Source organism: Elephas maximus, chromosome 21, assembly GCF_024166365.1.
Source record: "Elephas maximus indicus isolate mEleMax1 chromosome 21, mEleMax1 primary haplotype, whole genome shotgun sequence".
Classification (NCBI taxonomy): Eukaryota; Metazoa; Chordata; class Mammalia; order Proboscidea; family Elephantidae; genus Elephas; species Elephas maximus.
In genome coordinates this window covers 57218940-57239320 of record NC_064839.1, presented here as the reverse complement: position 1 = coordinate 57239320, position 20381 = coordinate 57218940, and the positions used below count along the sequence as shown (strand labels likewise).

The following is a 20381-nucleotide window of genomic DNA, read 5'->3' as shown; positions in this document are numbered from 1 at the left end:
GGGCAGTTCTACTCCTGTCCTATAGGCTTGCTATGAGTTGGAATTGACTTGATGGCAAAGTGTTTGGTGTTTGGGTTGCTATGAGTCAGAATCGACTTGATGGCAACATGTTTGGTTTTGGAGTTTTATTTAGAAGTCTACTCTGTCTGAAAATAATATTGCTACTCAAGGTTTTTTTGTTTTGTTTTTTGGTCCATTTTTTCATGGTAACGTTCCTCTATATTTTACTTTTCACCTTTCCACATATGTGTATTTAAACTGATTTTCTAGCAATAAAATATTTCTGTTATTGATTTTTTTTAATTCAGTGTGTAAATTAGTTTTTAAATGGTAATTTTATATTGATTTCATTCAAAATTATTATTGACACTTGGATTAAAATCTAGTACCTTGCTAGATGTTTTATATTTGCTGTGATTCATTCTACTCCTTTTATTTCTCTCTTTCTGCTACCTCTTGTTCTAAGTTAGCATTTAAGGACACTACTCGTAACTCTTCTATTGACATGTTATGTATTTTCTTTTTGAAAAAGATTTTAATTGGTTACTCTTCAGTTTACCATATGCATTTTTAAAACAATCTTACTCTGTTTTCAAATTGTTTTAAGCTCCTTCTTTTATAGTATAAGGGTGTCTTAATAATATATAGGTGTTCAGCCAATATCTGAATTCAAAAACAAAAGCGAAAGTTACACACAGGCATTTTATAGAATAATACTTTACTCACATAGACAAGAGACAGAGCAGGGATAATTTCAATAGTGGGTGCTGGTCCCCTATAGCCAGCGAGTCTCATTCTACGGTCGAGGCAGGGATGGTGGTCTGCACACACCCCTCTTTGTACTGCCCTTGATGGACACCATTCCTTCCCATCCAGCAACAGATATAGAAATGGGGCTGTTCAGGTGCTATGTGACATGCATGCAGAAGCAGTTTCTGAGAATGTCGATATGTGCTCAGGGCAAGACTTAAGAAATGAATTCTAGACCACGAGTTTCTATGAGATGTGTTTTGGGTCAAGAAGCACAGGGAAAGAAAGTCAGTCCACACACTCATGTCATCAAGCTGCCAGACTGACACATCTTGTCCTAAGCACAAAGTTCAATTGAGGGCCACACGGAAAGGCAGCAGACTCCGCTTGGACTGTACCTTTCCACAATTTCCAATTCCTTCTCCCCATCCCTAGTTAACTTTGGAATATGTTACAAGCATACAATGCATAGTGTCTTAGTTATCTAGTGCTGCTGTAACAGAAAGGCCACAAATGGATGGCTTTAAGAAAGATAAGTTTATTCTCTCACTGTCTAGTAGGCTACAAGTCCAAATTCAGGGTGTCAGCTCCAGGGAAGGCTTTCTCTCTGTGTCAGCTCTGGGGAAGGTCCTTCTTGCCAATCTTGCCCTGGACTAGGAGCTTCTTTGTGCAGGAGGATCAGGTCCAAAGGATGCGCTCTGCTCCTGTTGCTGCTCTTCTTGGTGGTATGAGGCCCCATGTCTCTCTGCTCTCTTTGCTCTTTTATATCTCTAAGGACATTGGCTTAAGACACTCTCTAACCTTGCAGACCTCATCAATATAACTGCTTCTAATCCATTGTATTACATCATAGAGACAGGATTTACGGCACATAGGAAAAGCACATAAAATGGTGGATCATCACATACAATGGTGGACAGCCACACAATACTGAGAATCATGGCCCAGCTAAGCTGCACAGATATTTTGGGGGAACACAGTACAGCTTATGACACACAGCTATTATTAATTTTTAGAGAATTATCTTTTAGAGCAATTAAATTAATACATTTCTAAATATAACCTATTTTTTTCCATATTTGACACTGTGTACAGATTTTGGTTTCTGGCTGATATTACAATTCTCTTTCTATAGAATCTTTATAATCATTTTTTGACTGGTTATTGTGCTAGCAACAATTTAATTCAGTTTCTGGCTATCTGAGAAAATGTTCGTCTATCATTTACTTTAAAAAAAAATGTAGTGGCAAATGTACATGCAACAAAAAATTTTTCTTTTTAACCTTTCTATGTGTACAATTTAGCAACAAGCAACTTAGCATGTTGATCAAATATTACCATTACCTGTTTCAAAATTTTCCCATCACCGATAACAGACACTCAGGTTATATAATTCTAGGCTGACTTTTGTTCACTCCCAACATGAAACACATGACTTCATCATTTCATTACTTCAGTGGATTTGAATATAAATCTGCTTTACTTGTTTTCACTGTTCCTCTGTAAGTAATGCAGCTTACTTTCTGACCAGGATGTTCTTTGTCTCTGGATCGAAGCAAGATTTATATTTTTAATCTTCATTTTATTGTGGTACAATTTACATAGTTTAGATTTTTCTTTTTTTAGTTATCTAGTGCTGCTGTAACAGAAATACCACAAGTTAGTGGCTTTAACAAACTGAAGTTTGTTCTCTCACAGTTTAGGAGGATAGAAGTCCAGAATCAGGGTTGCAGCTCCAGGGGAAGGCTTTCTCTCTCTGTCAGCTCTAGGGCAAGGTCCTTGTCATCAATCTTCCCAGGGATCCTGGGTCCAAAGAACACACTCACTCTTCTTTCCTAGTGGCATGAATTTCCCCTTCACTCAGCTCCATTCTCTCTTTTATATCTGAAAAAAAAAGTTAACTCAATATGTACCCACAACTGCCTCTAATCCTGCCTCAATAACATCATAGAGAGTAGGAATTTCAACACACAGATTAAGTGCATCAGATCACAAAATGGGGGACAACCACACAATACTGAGAATCACAGCCTAGACAAGTTGACACACATTTTGGGTGGGGACACAATTCAATACAGAACACAAACTTTGCATTTTAACTGGCTTTATCTGTTAATATGATGACATCGATTAGATTAAAAATGTTCAACAACTTTTATCACTACTGATTTCTAAAACGTTTTCGTCATTCCAAACAGAAACTCCATATCCATTAAGCAATAACTCCGCATACTCCTCTGCCCCCCAGACTATGATAACTGCCTACCTACCTTCTGCCTGTTCTAGGTAATTCATGTAAGAGAATTCATACACTATTTCTCATTTTGTGTTTGGCTTATTTTACTAGGCATAATATTGTCAAGATTCATCCATATCAGAACAGGTATCAGAACTTAGTTCCTCTTCACGTGCTGTTGATTTTACACTGTACATATACACCACTTTTTTTAAACCAACCATCTGTCAATGTGAACTTGCATTGTTTCACTTTTTTTTAAATAATTTTTTATTGTGCTTTAAGTGAAAGTTTACAAATCAAGTCAGTCTGTCACATAAAAACTTATATACAACTTGCTACATATTCCCAATTACTCCCCCCCCATAAGACAGCCCGCTCCCTCCTTCCACTCTCTCTTTTCGTGACCATTTTGCCAACTTCTAAGCCCCTCTACCCTCCCATCTTCCCTCCAGGCAGGAGATGCCAACATAGTCCCAAGTGTCCACCTGAACCAAGGAGCTCACACCTCACCAGCATCCCTCCAACGCATTGTTCAGTCCAATCCATGTCTGAAGCGTTGGCTTTGGGGATGGTTCCTGTAGTGGGCCAACAGAAGGTCTGGGGGCCACGATCACCAGGGTCCTTCTAGTCTCAGTCAGACCATTAAGTCTGGTCTTTTTTATGAGAATTTGGGGTCTGCATCCCACTGTTTTCATGCTCCCTCAGGGGTTCTCTGTTGTGCTCCCTGTCAGGGCAGTCATCGGTTGTGGCCGGGCACCATCTAGTTCTTCTAGTCTCAGGATGATGTAGTCTCTGGTTCATGTAGCCCTTTCTGTCTCTTGGGCTCATTATTATCTTGTGTTCCTGGTGTTCTTCATTCTCCTTTGGTCCAGGTAACTTGAGACTCATTGATGTGAGTTAGATGGCCACTTGCTAGCATTTAAGACCCCAGATGCCACTCTTCAAAGTGGGTTGCAGAATGTTTTCTTAATAGATTTTATTATGCCAATTGACTTAGATGTCCCCTGAAACCATGGCCCCCAAACCCCTGCTACTGCTTCGCTGACCTTCAAAGCATTCGGTTTATTCAGGAAACTGCTTTGCTTTGGTTTAGTCCAGTTGTGCTGACCTCCACTGTGTTGAGCGTTGTCCTTCTCTTCCCCTAAAGTAGTCGCTGCCTACTATCTACTTACCAAATGCCCCCTCCCTCCTTCCCCCCTCTCATAACCACAAAAGAGTGTGTTCTTCTCAGTTTAAACTGTTCCTCAAGATCTTATAGTAGTGGTCTTATACAATATTTGTCCTTTTGCATCTGAGTAATTTCACTCAGCATAATGCCTTCCATGTTTCTCTATGTTATGAAATGTTTCACAGATTCATCACTGTCCTTTATCAATGCATATAATATACCATAATTTATTTATCCATTCATCCGTTGATGGGCACCTTGGTTGCTTCCATCTTTTTGCTGTTGTAAACAGTGCTATAATAAACATGAGACATGGGTGTGCATATATCTGTTCGTGTAAAGGTTCTTATTTCTCCAACATATATTCTGAGGAGTAGGATTGCTGGATCATATGGTAGTTCTATTTCTTGCTTTTTAAGGAAGAACCAAATCGATTTCCAAAGAAGTTGCACCATTTTAGATTCCCAACCACAGTGTATAAGTGTTCCGGTCTCTCCACAGCTTCTTCAACATTTAGTATTTTGTGTTTTTGGATTAGTGCCAGCCTTGATGGAGTGAGATGAAATCTCATTGTACTTTTGATTTGCATTTCTCTAATGGCTAATGATCTTGAGGATTTCCTCGTGTTTGCTAGATGCCTGAATGTCTTCTTTAGTGAAGTGCTGTTTAAATCCTTTGCTCATTTTTTAATTGGGTTATTTGTCTTTTTGTGGTTGAGTTTTAGCAGTCATCTAGATTTTAGAGATCAGGTGCTGGTCAGAGATGTCGTAGATGAAAATTTTTTCCCAGTCCTTAGGTGGTCTTTTTACTCTTTTGGTGAAGTCTTTAGATGAGCATAGGTGTTTGATTTTTAGGAGTCCCCGTTTATCTGGTTTCTCTTCAGCATTTTTAGTAATGTTTTGTGTTCTGTTTATGCCACGTATTAGGGCTCCATACGTTGTCCCTATTTTTTCTTCCATGATCTTTATCTTTTTAGATTTTATGTTTAGGTCTTTGATCCATTTGGGGTTAGTTTTTGTGCATGGTGTGAGGTATGGGTCCTGTTTCATTTTTTTGCAAATGGATATCCAGTTATGCCAGCACCATTTGTTAAAAAGACTGTATTGTCCCCAGTTAACTGACACTGGGCCTTTATCAAATATCAGCTGCTCATACGTGGATGGATTTATATCTGGGTTCTCAATTCTGTTCCATTGGTCTATGTGTCTGTTGTTGTGCCACTACCAGGCTGTTTTGACTACTGTGCTGGTATAATGTGTTCTGAAATCAAGTAGAGTGTGGCCTCCCACTTTCTTCTTCTTTTTTAGTAATGCTTTACTTATCCTGTGTTTCTTCCCGTTCTATATGAAGTTCATGATTTGTTCCTCCATCTCATTAAAAGAGTCTTTGGAATTTGGATCAGAAGTGCGTTGTATATATAGATGGCTTTTGGTAGAAGAGATGTTTTTACTATGTTAAGTCTTCCTATCCACAAGCAAGGTATGTTTTTCCACTTATGTAGGTCCCTTTTAGTTTCTTGCAGTAGTACCTTGTAGTTTTCTTTGTATAGGTCTTTTACAACCTTGGTAAGATTTATTCCTAAGTATTTTATCTTCTTGGGGGCTACTGTGAATGGTATTGATTTGGCGATTTCCTCTTCAATGTTCTATGCACCCTATCATTGGGTGCATAAATAATTAATATGGTTATATTTTCCTGGTCAATTGTCCCTTTAATCATTACATAGTGTCCTTCTTTATCCTTTGTGGCGGGTTTTACTTTAAAAGTCTATTTTGTCAAAAATTAATATTGCCACTCCTGCTCTTTTTTTTTATTGTTTTATTTTTTAACTTTTATTGAGCTTCAAGTGAATGTTTACAAATCAAGTCAGACTGTCACATATAAGTTTATATACACCTTACTCCATACTCCCACTTGCTCTACCCCTAATGAGTCAGCCCTTCCAGTCTCTCCTTTCATGACAGTTTTGTCAGCTTCCAACTCTCTCTATCCTCCCTTCCCCCCTCCAGACAGGAGATGCCAACACAGTCTCAAGTGTCCACCTGATACAAATAGCTCACTCTTCATCAGCATCTCTCTCCTACCCACCCTCCAGTCCCTTCCATGTCTGATGAGTTGTCTTCGGGAATGGCTCCTGTCCTGGGCCAACAGAAGGTTTGGGGACCATGACCGCCAGGATTCCTCTAGTCTCAGTCAGACCATTAAGTATGGTCTTTTTGTGAGAATTTGGGGTCTGCATCTCACTGATCTCCTGCTCCCTCAGGGTTTCTCCATTGTGCTCCCTATCAGGGCAGTCATCGATTGTGGCTGGGCACCAACTAGTTCTTCTGGTCTCAGGGTGATGTAAATCTCTGGTTCATGTGGCCCTTTCTGTCTCTTGGGCTCATAGTTATCGTGTGATCTTGTTGTTCTTCAATCTCCTTTGATCCAGGTGGGTTGAGACCAATTGATGCATCTCAGATGGCCGCTTGTTAGCATTTAAGACCCCAGACGCCACATTTCAAAGTGGGATGCAGAATGTTTTCATAATAGAATTATTTGCCAATTGACTTAGAAGTTCCCTTAAACCATGGTCCCCAAACCCCCGCCCTTGCTCCGCTGCCCTTTGAAGCATTCAGTTTATCCTGGAAACTTCTTTGCTTTTGGTCCAGTCCAGTTGAGCTGACCTTCCATGTATTGAGTCTTGTCCTTCCCCTCACCTAAAGCAGTTCTTATCTACTAACTAATCAGTAAAAAACCCTCTCCCACCCTCCCTTCCTGCCCCCCTCGTAACCACAAAAGTATGTGTTCTTCTCAGTTTATACTATTTCTCAAGATCTTATAATAGTGGTCTTATACAATATTTGTCCTTTTGCCTCTGACTAATTTCACTCAGCATAATGCCTTCCAGGTTCCTCCATGTTATGAAATGTTTCACAGATTTGTCACTGTTCTTTATCGATGTGTAGTATTCCATTGTGTGAATATACCACAATTAATTTATCCATTCATCCTTTGATGGACACCTTGGTTGCTTCTAGCTCTTTGCTATTGTAAACAGAGCTGCAATCAACATGGGTATGCATATATCTGTTTGTGTGAAGGCTCTTATTTCTCTAGGGTATATACCAAGGAGTGGGATTTCCGGGTTGTATGGTAGTTCTATTTCTAACTTTTTAAGATAACGCCAGAAACATTTCCAAAGTGGTTGTAACTTTTTACATTCCCACCAGCAGTGTATAAGAGTTCCAATCTCTCCGCAACCTCTCCAACGTTTATTATTTTGTGTTTTTTGGATTAATGCCAGCATTGTTGGAGTGAGATGGAAGCTCATCGTAGTTTTAATTTGCATTTCTCTAATGGCTAATGATTGAGAGCATTTTCTCATGTATCTGTTAGCTGCCTCTATATCTTCTTTAGTGAAGTGTGTGTTCATAACCTTTGCCCAGGTCTTGATTGGATTGTTTGTCTTTTTGTGGTTGAGTTTTGACAGAATCATGTACATTTTAGAGATCACGTGCTGGTCGGAGATGTCATAGCTGAAAATTCTTTCCCAGTCTGTAGGTGGTCTTTTTACTCTTTTGGTGAAGTCTTTAGATGAGTATAGGTGTTTGATTTTTAGGAGCTCCCAGTTATCTGGTTTCTCTTCATCATTTTTGGTAATGTTTTGTATTCTGTTTATGCGTTGTATTAGGGCTTCTAAGGTTGTCCCTATTTTTTCTTCCATGATCTTTATCGTTTTAGTCTTTATGTTCAGGTCTTTGATCCACTTGGAGTTAGTTTTTGTGCATGGTGTGAAGTATGGGTCCTGTTTCATTTTTTTGCAAATGGATATCCAGTTATGCCAGCACCATTTGTTAAAAAGGCTATCTTTTCCCCAATTAACTGACACTGGGCCTTTGTCAAATATCAGCTGCTCATACATGGATGGATTTATATCTGGGTTCTCAATTCTGTTCCACTGGTCTATGTGCCTGTTGTTGTACCAATACCAGGCTGTTTTGACCACTGCGGCTGTATAATACGCTCTGAAATCAGGTAGAGTGAGGCCTCCCACTTTCTTCTTCTTTTTCAGTAATACTTTACTTATCTGAGGCTTCTTTCCCTTCCATAGGAAGTTGGTGATTTGTTTCTCCATCACATTAAAAAATGACATTGGAATTTGGATCGGAAGTGCATTGTATGTATAGATGGCTTTTGGTAGAATAGACATTTTTACTATGTTAAGTCTTCCTATCCATGATCAAGGTATGTTTTTCCACTTAAGTAGGTCCTTTTTAGTTTCTTATAGTAGTACTTTGTAGTTTTCTTTGTATAGGTCTTTTACATCTTTGGTAAGATTTATTCCTAAGTATTTTATCTTTTGGGGGGCTACTGTGAATGGTATTGATTTGGTTATTTCCTCTTCGATGTTCTTTTTGTTGATGTAGAGAAATTCAAGTGATTTTTGTGTGTTTATCTTATAACCTGAGACTCTGCCAAACTCTTCTATTAGTTTCAGTAGTTCTCTGGAGGATTCCTTAGGGTTTTCTGTGTATAACATCACGTCGTGTGCAAACAGAGATAATTTTACTTCCTCTTTGCCCATCCGGATGCCTTTTATTTCTTTGTCTAGCCTAATTGCTCTGGCTAGGACCTCTAGCTCAATGTTGAATAAGAGCGGTGATAAAGGGCATCCTTGTCTGGTTCCCGTTCTCAAGGGAAATGCTTTCAGGTTCACTCCATTTAGAGTGATATTGGCTGTTGGCTTTGTATAGATGCCCTTTATGTTGAGGAATTTTCCTTCAATTCCTATTTTGTTGAGAGTTTTTAGCATAAATGGGTCTTGCACTTTGCCAAATGCCTTTTCTGCATCAATTGATAAGATCATGTGGTTTTTGTCTTTTGTTTTATTTATATGGTGGATTACATTAATTGCTTTTCTAATATTAAACCAGCCTTGCATACCTGGTATAAATCCCACTTGGTCGTGGTGGATTATGTTTTTGATATGTTGTTGGATTCTATTGGCTAGAATTTTGTTGAGGATTTTTGCATCTATGTTCATGAGGGATATAGGCCTGTAATTTTCTTTTTTTGTGATGCCTTTACCTGGTTTGGGTATCAGGGAAATGGTGTCTTCGTAGAATGAGTTAGGTAGTATTCCATCATTTTCTATGTTTTGAAATACCTTTAGTAGTAGTGGTGTTAACTCTTCTCTGAAAGTTTGGTAGAAGTCTGCAATAAAGTCATCCGGGCCAGGGCTTTTTTTTTGTTGGGAATTTTTTGATTACCATTTCAATCTCTTTTTTTGTTATGGGTCTATTTAGTTGTTCTACTTCTGATTGTGTTAGTTTAGGTAGGTAGTGTTTTTCCAGGAATTCATCCATTTCTTCTAGGTTTGCAAATTTGTTAGAGTACAATTTTTCATAATAATCTGATATGATTCTTTTAATTTCAGTTGGCTCTGTTGTGATGTGGCCCATCTCATTTCTTATTTGGGTTATTTGTTTCCTTTCCTGTATTTCTTTAGTCAGTCTAGCCAATGGTTTATCAATTTTGTTAATTTTTTCAAAGAACCAGCTTTTGGCTTTGTTAATTCTTTCAATTGTTTTTTTGTTCTCTAATTCATTTAGTTCAGCTCTAATTTTTATTATTTGTTTTCTTCTGGTGCCTGATGGATTCTTTTGTTGCTCACTTTCTATTTGTTCAAGTTGTCGGGACAGTTCTCTGATTTTGGCTCTTTCTTCTTTTTGTATGTGTGCATTTATCAATATAAATTGACCTGTGAACACCACTTTTGCTGTGTCCCAGAGGTTTTGATAGGAAGTATTTTCATTCTTGTTGCATTCTATGAATTTCCTTATTCCCTCCTTAATGTCTTCTATAACCCACTCTTTTTTCAGAAGGGCATTGTTCAGTTTCCAAGTATTTGATTTCTTTTCCCTAATTTTTCTGTTATTGATTTCCACTTTTATGGCCTTATGGTCTGAGAAGATGCTTTGTAATATTTGGATGTTTTGGATTCTGCAAAGGTTTGTTTTATGACCTAATAGGTGATCTATTCGAGAGAATGTTCCATGTGCACTGGAAAAAAAAGTATATTTTGCAGCAGTTGGGTGGAGAGTTCTGTATAAGTCAATGAGGTCAAGTTGGTTGATTGTTGTAATTAGGTCTTCCGTGTCTCTATTGAGCTTCTTACTGGATGTCCTGTCCTTCTCCGAAAGTGGTGTGTTGAAGTCTCCTACTATAATTGTGGAGGTGTCCATCTCACTTTTCAGTTCTGTTAAAATTTGATTTATGTATCTTGCAGCCCTGTCATTGGGTGCATAAATATTTAATATGGTTATATCTTTCTGGTCAATTGTCCCTTTTATCATTATGTAGTGTCCTTCTTTATCCTTTTTGGTGGATTTAACTTTAAAGTCTATTTTGTCAGAAATTAATATTGCTACTCCTGCTCATTTTTTCTTATTGTTTGCTTGATATAGTTTTTTACATCCTTTGAGTTTTAGTTTGTTTGTGTCTCTAAATCTAAGGTGTGTCTCTTGAAGGCAGCATATAGATGGATCGTGTTTCTTTATCCAGTCTGAGGCTCTCTGTCTCTTTATTGGTGCATTTAGTCCATTTACATTCAGTGTAATTATAGATAAGTATGTGTTTAGTGTTGTCATTTTGATGCCTTTTTATGTGTGTTGTTGACAATTTCATTTGTCCACTTACTTTTTTGTGCTGAGACTTTTTCTTTGTAAATTGTGAGATCCTCATTTTCATAGTATTTGACTTTATGTTTGCTGAGTCGTTACGTGTTTCTTGGTTTTTATTTTGAGTTATGGAGTTGTTACACCTCTTTGTGGTTACCTTAATATTTACCCCTATTTTTCTAAGTAAAAACCTAACTTATATTGTCCTATATCGCCTTGTATCCCTCTCCATATGGCAGCTCTATGTCACCTGTATTTAGTCCCTCTTTTTGATTATTGTGATGTTTTCCATATTGACTTCAATGATTCCGTGTTTTGAGCATTTTTTTTTAATTAATCTTAATTTGTTTGTTTTTGTGATTTCCCTATTTGAGTTGATGTCAGGATGTTCTGTTCTGTGACCTTGTGTTGTGCTGGTATCTGATATTATTGGTTTTCTGGCCACTTTCCTTTAGTATTTCTTGTAGCTTTGGTTTGGTTTTTGCAAATTCTCTAAGCTTGTGTTTATCTGTAAATATCTTAATTTTGCCTTCATATTTCAGAGAGAGTTTTGCTGGATATTTGATACTTGGCTGGCAGTTTTTCTCCTTCAGTGCTCTGTATATGTCATCCCATTGCCTTCTTGCCTGCATGCGTTCTGCTGAGTAGTCTGAACTTATTCTTATTGATTCTTCCTTGTAGGAGACCTTTCTTTTATCTCTGGCTGCTTTTAAAATTTTCTCTTTACCTTTGGTTTCGGCAAGTTTGATGATAATATGTCTTGGTGTTTTTCTTTTTGGATCAATCTTAAATGGGGTTCGATGAGCATCTTGGGTAGATACCCTTTCGTCTTTCATGATGTAAGGGAAGTTTTTTGTCAGCAGATCTTTAACTATTCTCTCTGTGTTTTCTGTTGTCCCTCCCTGTTCTGGGACTCCAATCACATGAAAGTCATCCTTCTTGATAGAGTCCCACAAGATTCTTAGGGTTTCTTCATTTTTTTTAATTCTTTTATCTGATTTTTTTCAGCTATATTGGTGTTAATTCCCTGGTCCTCCAGATTTCCCACTCTGCATTCTAATTGCTTGAGTCTGCTCCTCTGACTTCCTATTGCGTTGTCTAATTCTGTAATTTTATTGTCAATCTTTTGGATTCCTGAATGCTGTCTCTCTATGGATTCTTGCAACTTATTAATTTTTCCACTATGTTCTTGAGTAATCTTTTTGAGTTCTTCAACTGCTTTATCAGTGTGTTCCTTGGCTTTTTCTGCAGATTGCCTTATTTCATTTCTGAGGTCATCCCTGATGTCTTGAAGCATTCTGTAAATTAGTTTTTTGTATTCTGTATCTGATAATTCCAGGATTGTATCTTCATTTGGGAAAGATTTTGATTCTTTTGTTTGGGGGTTGTAGAAGCAGTCATGGTCTGCTTCTTTATGTGGTTTGATATCGTCTGCTGTCTCCGAGCCATCACTAAGATATTATAGTGATTTATTCTATATTTGCTCACTGAGTCTTATCTTGTTTTGTTTTCTTTCAATATACGTGGATGGGCTACTAGATTGTGCTGTCTTGATTGTTGTAGCCCTTGACTTACTTATGACCTATTACCAGCTGGTTTGGGCTGTTACCAGATATATGTGCCTGAGTTCATTTACTATTCTTGAGTAGAATCTGATTTGGGGTCATCAAGTGTGTGATGCACCCTGTCAACTATCCACCTTGAGAAGTAGTGGTGATACTTGTGTGCACCAGATTCTAGTAGCAGCTGGGGTTCACACTCCAGGGGGGGCAGGATCCTGACAGACTTCCCCCAAGTGTCCGTGAGGTAGGTGTGTCTCTATTCCTAAAGCACCTTGGTGGGTGGGCTCTGCAGCTGTACCTTAGGCCCCCAATGGAAGTACCTCTACAGATTGGTAAGTGTCACTCTCCTTAGACCCCTAAGGCAGGAGGCTAGGTGGTCTGGGGAAAGCTTCAGCCCTCAGTTCCCTATCGTGGATCAGTGAGGGCTCTGTTGAATACACAGAGATATCAGACCTGGGAAACTTGTCTTTCCAGTAAATCCGCTAAAACGAATGCAGTCGGATTCCTCTCAGAAATGCCTTTGCATTATAATAGCCACCTTGTTCCCTGTAGGGATGAAAGCCAAAGACTGTGGATCACATATGCTTGGCTGGAGCTGATTCTGTGTTTTTAGTCCAATTAGGGAAGGATTTTTGGTCCCTGGCTTTTTTGTGGTTGCTTCTCTCAGGCCAGAAGAATGGGTTAGGAAAAGACCAAAAAAAAAAAAAGGAAAAGAAAAACCGCAGAGCAGTTCTCCCTCTGGCTCAGGGAATTCCAATGTTAATGAAGCTGCCTGGGAAGGGGAGGGGAGGGTTCAGAAAAACAGGAGAGAGTAGCACCCTGGAGTATAGACAAAGTTACTTATCTTGCTTCTGATGACTGTTTTATCTGAGATTCCCGAAAGGTGCATCTCCTGTGTGCACTGTTTGGGTAGAGATTGCCCCCGAGGGTCAGACCCACGTCCCGTGCTTGCGCTGTCTCAGAAGCCGCGGTCAGTTTCTCCGCTGCCAGTCCAAAGCCCAGCGTCAAGGTTCCCAGGCTGGGACGCTGCACTCCCCGCTCCAAAACCCGTCGCTGCCTCCTGGGGAATTCTCCTACCACTAGTCGCGTTGCCGTGCCACCTGCGCGGACTGGCTGGGCCCCCTCCCGAGGTCAGTTCAGGGGGGTAGGGCTGCGCCCCATGTTTGCACCGTCACAGGATGTTGTGCTCAGTTCTCCTGTGACCAGTCCAAAGCCCCGCGCCAAGGTTCCCCGGCTAGGATGCTGCACTCCCGGCTCCAATACCAGTTGCTGCCTCCCTGCGACTTCTGCTGCTGCCAGCCGCTTCGCCGCGCCGCCCCCGTGGACCGGCTGGGCCCCCTCCTGAGGTCTGTTCAGGGGGGTAGGGCTGCGCCCCATGTTTGCGCCGTCACAGGATGCAGTGCTCAGCTTCCCTGCATCCAGTCCAAAGCCCAGCACCAAGGTTTCCTAACTGGGACACTGGCTCCAGGGTCTGAAAACAGTCACTGCTTCCCTGCAGTTGTTCATTCTCGGTCTCTGTCACTCAGGTCAACTCTATAAATCTGTGTTTGTTGGTTAGGGTTCGTAGATTCTCATGTTTGTGATCGATTCACTTGTTTTTCCGAGTCTTTGTGGCAAGAGGGATCCGAGGTAGCATCTACCTAGTCAGCCATCTTGGCCCCCTCCCACTCCTGCTCATTTTTGATTGTTGTTTGCTGGATATATTTTTTTCCATCCTTTGAGTTTTAGTTTATTTGTGTCTCTAAGTCTAAGATGTGTCTCTTTTAGGCAGCGTATAGACAGATTGTGCTTTTTAAATCCAGTCTGCAACTCTCTGTCTCTTTATTGGTGCATGTAGTCCATTTACATTCAGCGTAATTATAGACAAGTATTTTTTTTATGAGTTTAGTGCTGCCATTTTGATGCCTTTTTTTCTGTGTTGTTGACAATTTCATTTTTCCACTTACTTTTTGTGCTGAGAAATTTTTCCTTGCAGAATGTGTGTTCCTCCTTTTCATAGTAGTTGAATTTATTTTTGTTGAGTCATTATGTTTATCTTGGCTGGGAGCACACCCACGTGAACATATGCCCACGTTTTTTTAATGTATGTGTGTATACCTATCTATCGATACATATACATACACATACTCATGTACATATACAGATACATACATACGTATACATACATATGAACCTATATATGTATATATATATATACATATAGATATATATATATATTTTTTTTTTCCTCTGAGAGCCAACTTTTTATATCATATACCTTCTGGAACATCAGCCTCTGAAGACCGAGACTGACACTACTTCCTCTGTGCAAAATCAGGTCCCAGAGTCTCCTTGGTGAATAATGGAACCATCAGGATCTGGATGGCAGATGTTGTGTCTTCTACTCCACAATCCCATAGCAGGTCAACCTGCTTTTCTAGGTCCTATTCAGATGGTCCAGATTTTCCTGTCAATCATCTCATCCTGTTTCTATGGACTTTAGTATTACCTACATTCAGGCATGGGGATGGTTTATTATTTAGTTCATTTAACTAATAATGAATATTAGAGATGTGATCTATTGGGGGCTCTGTTTATTCAGTTATGTGCAGAAAAAGAGTTATAAGAAACGCACGGATCTAAACCCATCAATTAATGAGTGAAGCCACTGGGCTGAGATGGATTGACATGCTACAGTCACACAGGTGCCACAGGTCAGGATATGAGCAGAGCAGGTATTCCTTATGCAATCCTGATGTTCATAGATGGTGGCTCACACAAATTCTCTTTCCTTCCCAGTGGGTGCTTCCAAAACTAATTACCATGATAAGAATACCTAACGTCACTGGGTTTCTACTATAAAGTTCACACATAAAGTTACTTCCAGGATTCCCAGTTTGCATCTATTCAGACTGAAGCTCAGAGGTGCGAATCCAAATCCTCAGGGTCACACAGTGAGAAAGGACAGAGAGAGAAGTGCTGTATTTTCCTCCAAAATTTATTTGTAGGATCTCAGCCACAATTCCAGGATTCAGTGACACATCACCTCTGAAGGGCAGCTTTCAGATGGTTTTTTCAATATAACTGCCTCCTGGGATAAAGAGTTTCCCTCTGTTCATGGTGATCTTGTGCCTTCTGCAAATCCGTTCTGAAGGCAGCTCTATTGCCATGTCCCGTTATGTTATTTTCCCTAATATACTGGATATCGTCTTAAATATATGAATGTAGAATGTATAAGAACTAATGAATAAGAGAAGGAAAGGGAAGCGATTAATTAAAGTGTAAATATTGATACCAGTATTGGAAGAGACAGGGCCCGTTTTCTTCTAGGTGTTAAATTTCCTCCGTGGGGCTCACCAACCTTCTTGCCTTGTGTCGACTGGTATGGACATGGGACCTTCTGCCCAGTGCACCTACAGAGCTCACTGTAAGTTAAATGGTGAACATACCTCAGCCCATCCTTCTAGAGAAGACTCTACTTTTCTAGAGACATGTTCAAGGACCAATTCTTCCAGAAACTGCTGTGTACAAGATCATGTATTACCCTACAAGAGATATAAAGAGAGAAAGGCGGTGGGAGACCAGACAGGAACCGCCCTGCAGGGAGACTTTGGGCTGCAGGGGGCGCTCAGTACCCATAGATCATGGGGCCCATTTGTTGAGAAGATGCATAGGAGCCTAGGAAAGGATTTCTTAAATTAGCATGATATTTCTTTTACCTACACTGAAAATATCTTTCCCGTAGACCTTCTCATAATTGTGTAATGTGTGTACATGTGGGTTGGTGTGTGTTACTTTTATACATGTGTTTGTGTGTGTTAATGTGGATGTATTATTTTGAGAACTAGTGTGTGTTATTCTGTGTGTAGTAGCATGTAATGTCTGTGTTTCTTCTGTTGTTATAATATCAGTATGTGTTCCTCTGTGTGTTCATCTGTTGATACATCTTTATGTTTCTGTAGCAGTGTGGGTAGATAAGGTGTGCATGTTTGTTAGTGTATGTGTGCTAACGTGGTGCACTAATGTATGTGTTAATATTTGTGTTACTGTGCCTGAGTATTCTTGTGTATGTTAGTGTGTGTGTTAGAATGCAAATGTTTTTTTATGAGTCTGTGTGTGTTAGTGTGTGGTCGCATTACTGTATGTAATTACATTACTGCTTGCTTAGTAATACGTAAGCATTGGTCTCTCTGTGTTTGTGTGTATATTTTCTCAGGGGTGTCTTTTATCCCATTTGTTCTGGCATAATTTTAATATGAGAAGGGCCTTGGTGTCACTTCATAATTTTCAAAATTATTATATATATATATATATATATCTCAGATGGCAAAGCCGTCTGCCTGATAGCTCTGAGCACTGAGTCAGAAGTAGCTAAAAACAACAAATGCCACATTTCCTGGACACTAATATTTCCCCTGTGATAACAATTCTCAAAATGAGTTCTAATCCTAACCTTGCATCTTCTACTTGGGCATCTTTAATATTGACAGTGGTAATTCAGGGCACACTGGAAATCTGGTACCCACAGACCCTTGTGCCTAGAGGAAGTCTCTCTGGCCATAGAGAATGGCCTATCAGGCCCAACTATCCAGCCAAACCCGTCTGTGCCTCAAACGCATGGGTCATGAGAACTCCACAGTTTTCAGCCCCTTGCCATTGACAAGACAAATGTTTAAAATAGTCAGATCTCTTATTGCTAGGAGTAAACTCCTTTATGTATCATTTCATTATAAGTTAATCTAGAGTAAATGCTATGTGCTGTTTAATTTGCTCTCCTCAGTGTGTACTTGTCCTGTTCATCTAATAAAACTTCATCTCCTCACATCTAGTTGTGGGCTCCACAGCATATGTGAAATAGATGAACTTGATTAGTGAAGCCATATCTACCCACTGCTGTTTCACAATTTTTTTTTTCTTAACACCAGTAGGACTTCCTATAGTTTGCACTTACACCTTTTATCAGGGTGGTATATTTATTTAATGTCTGTCCTCTAATTAAAGTATAAACTACAAAAGATGATTCTACTTTCTTTTGTATTTCCACTTTAATCCAGTGACTGGAACAAAAGAAGTCGGGATAAATATTTATTGATATGCTGAGTAAGTCAGTTGGAAGTAGCAGCCAAGCTTTCAGCTTTTCAGAAAGAGTTTCCAGCTCAATCACTGTGACTGTTTTTGCACAGCTCTCCACCTCCCCTCTCCATCAGATGTTGCACTCCCTGTGCTTCCTGCATGAGGAGCACCCCCTGCAGCCCAGGCTTCTCCTGCCTCTGTCTTTGGGTCACCCTGCCTTCTCTCACTTTCCATGTGGGCACAGAAAACTGGCCCGAGCACCAGATCACCAAATTGTTCATCTGTACAAGGACGGTGCAATTGTCCTTGACAGAGCCAACATGGTCCTGTGGTTTTGCTTTGGGAATGGAATACTTGAGCAGGCCAGAATTGTGGGTCTTGTCGTTCAGATGAGCTAGAGAAATCAGACCTAGAACTAAGCCAATGAAAAAAGTAAAGGGAGAGAGAGCCTATGCTGAATGGCCTCATGTCCCCCTTGATGAGAAAAAAAAAATGCAGACTCTGAATGACCCTGATATCTTAGTGTCATTGAAAGAAAAGGGAGTAGGGTGGTCATGGAAAATAGGCTGCAAGGAGAGGAAACCACAGGTGCTCAAAGCAATGTCTCCCTGGCCTCTTTCTGCACCTGCACCTAAGGTTGGTCCCTTCTGTTTGGTGTTCAGAGAAGAGATTGGAAAATGGTCCCTGTCTGCATACATTTGCTTATCAATACCCCCTTCACTACAGTGGGGGCACATGAAGAGTATAACTTCTACACTAGAACCTTCATGAATGAGAGGGATGTCAATCTGTTAATATCATTGCAATTAAGAAACACAAGATGAGATGACGTGCTTGGATGTGTGATCTTTGGATGCTAAAGCTGAGTCCCAGGTTGCACTTCTCTGGCCAATCCAAATAACCAAAGTCTCCACTTATGTGGGCCACTCCTGTTGGAGTTACCATCTCCTCCACTTTTTTCTTTGTCTCCATCTCATGTATGGCCTTGTCAAGTTCTAAAAATGCTGGGGTCCTTTCACAGCTGCAGTATGGCTGTCCTGCCTCATAAATGGCCAAGTTCTTTGGGGAGCTCAGATGTGCATGAGTTCAATAGTCTCTATATTTTGAAATTCCCTAAAGTTCACCAGAAACACACATCTACAATGTTACTGGGCCGGCACCCATAAAAAGAAAAGAAACCAATCTCTGAACTCCTAGGCCAATGTCTAAGGAAAGTAGAGAAGAAATAAAAAAGAGGAAAAGAATAGTTGTTTCAATTCTGTGAGATATTGGGCAGGTGTCCCATGGCATCATTATCACAAATCTTCCCACCAAGGCCCTTGCTTGACTGTCTTTTGAATAGAGGAAGGCTTACGAACTAGGTTGCTGTTGGCATTGGTGTATTTTTTTTTCTATTAAAAACAATATGTCAATATTTAAGAGTTCAATTTAGAAATTCCAGAATTCAGGAGAAATGGTGCATAGATAATGTGTGCATATGCCCAAAGACAGAAGGACATAATCAAAGAAGGAATAAAGTTTTCTATGTAAGAAGCTATGACAAAATCCAGGCCCAAGAGACAGGATTTGAAAAATAGAAAAAGGCTGTGAATAAATAAATCTTTAAAACATACTGAATCTCAGAGCTTCAAAGCAGTGCCAAGCAGACCAAAGATAAGCTCTATTACTAGCACCTCACCCACTGAATCAGTTTTTGTATTCAGGTCGTGAATTAGAGGACAGGAATCTCATGAGGAACACTTGAAGTGCTGTGGTAAAGAAAATCTGTGAGGAAGAGAAGGTCTGGTGTCGAGAGGGCCTAGACGGTGCCCGGCTACAACTGATGACTGCCCCGACAGAGAACACAACAGAGAACCCCTGAGGGAGCAGGAGAGCAGTGGGATGCGACCCCATATTCTCAGAAAAAGACCAGACTTAATGTTCTGACTGAGACTAGAAGGAGTCCGGTGGTCATGGCCCCCAGACCTTCTGTTGACCCAGGACAGGAACCATTCCCAAAGCCAACTCTTCAGACTTGGATTGGACTGGACAACGGGTCGGAGAGGGGTGCTGGTGAGGAGTGAGCTTCTTGGATGAGGTGGGCACTTGAGACTGTGTTGGTATCTCCTGCCTGTAAGGGAGATGAGACGGTAGACGGGATTAGAAGCTGGTGAAATAGACATGAAAAGAGAGAGTGGAGGGAGGAAGCGGGCTGTCTCATTAGGGCGAGAGTAATTGGGAGTATGTAGCAAGGTGTATATAAATTTTTGTGAGAGAGACTGACTTGATTTGTAAACTTTCACTTAAAGCACAAAAAAAATTATTAAAAAAAAAAAAGAGAGAGAGAGAAGGTCTGGTGGGATGAAGAATTACTTTTATCAAGAATTTTGGTCTCTGTTCCTGGAATCTGAGAGGTAACTTCCAAAACATTCACATATGCTGACTGAATGGAGTATCTTGGTTATTAAGAAAAACTTGGGCTTGGTGAAGGGAAGACCCAGGCAGAGGACATCTCCCAAGGCAAGAGCCAGCATCCTTTATGCAGTGAGATTGCTAGAGAAAGGGGCCTCCCTTCACCCTTTTTCACCTTTACATACAAATGCACCTCCCCCATGCAAATCCTCTTAGCTGGCCTGATGAACTCACAGCACATATTTACTTAAATGCAGGTTCCTCCTCATGTTGGAGAACGTTTTCTGGGAGTCATGGATCTCATCCACGGGAACATGAAGCACCTATGGGTTTTTCTCTTTGTGGTGGCAGCTCCCAGAGGTGAGTGTCTCAGAGATTCAGACATGAACATCTGGGGATGCTGCTGCTGAGCACATGACTTACTGTGGTTCTCTTTTTCCCCAGGTATTCTGTCTCAGGTGCAGCTGAAGGAGTCAGGCCCAGGAGTGGTGATGCCCTCGCAGACCCTGTCCCTCACCTGTGCTGTCTCTGGATTCTCTCTAACCAGCAATGCTGTA

The 20381-nt window shown here is 40.2% G+C and overlaps 1 gene segment (V, D, J or C); it reads left to right on the top strand.

Moving 5' to 3' along the window:
* Positions 1-20381, top strand: part of LOC126064595 (immunoglobulin heavy variable 4-38-2-like) — a 267760-nt gene that overhangs the window by 158233 nt on the left and 89146 nt on the right. Inside the window, 1 exon segment of the V gene segment in view lies at positions 20269-20282. Within this exon segment, the coding sequence occupies positions 20269-20282 (14 nt within the window).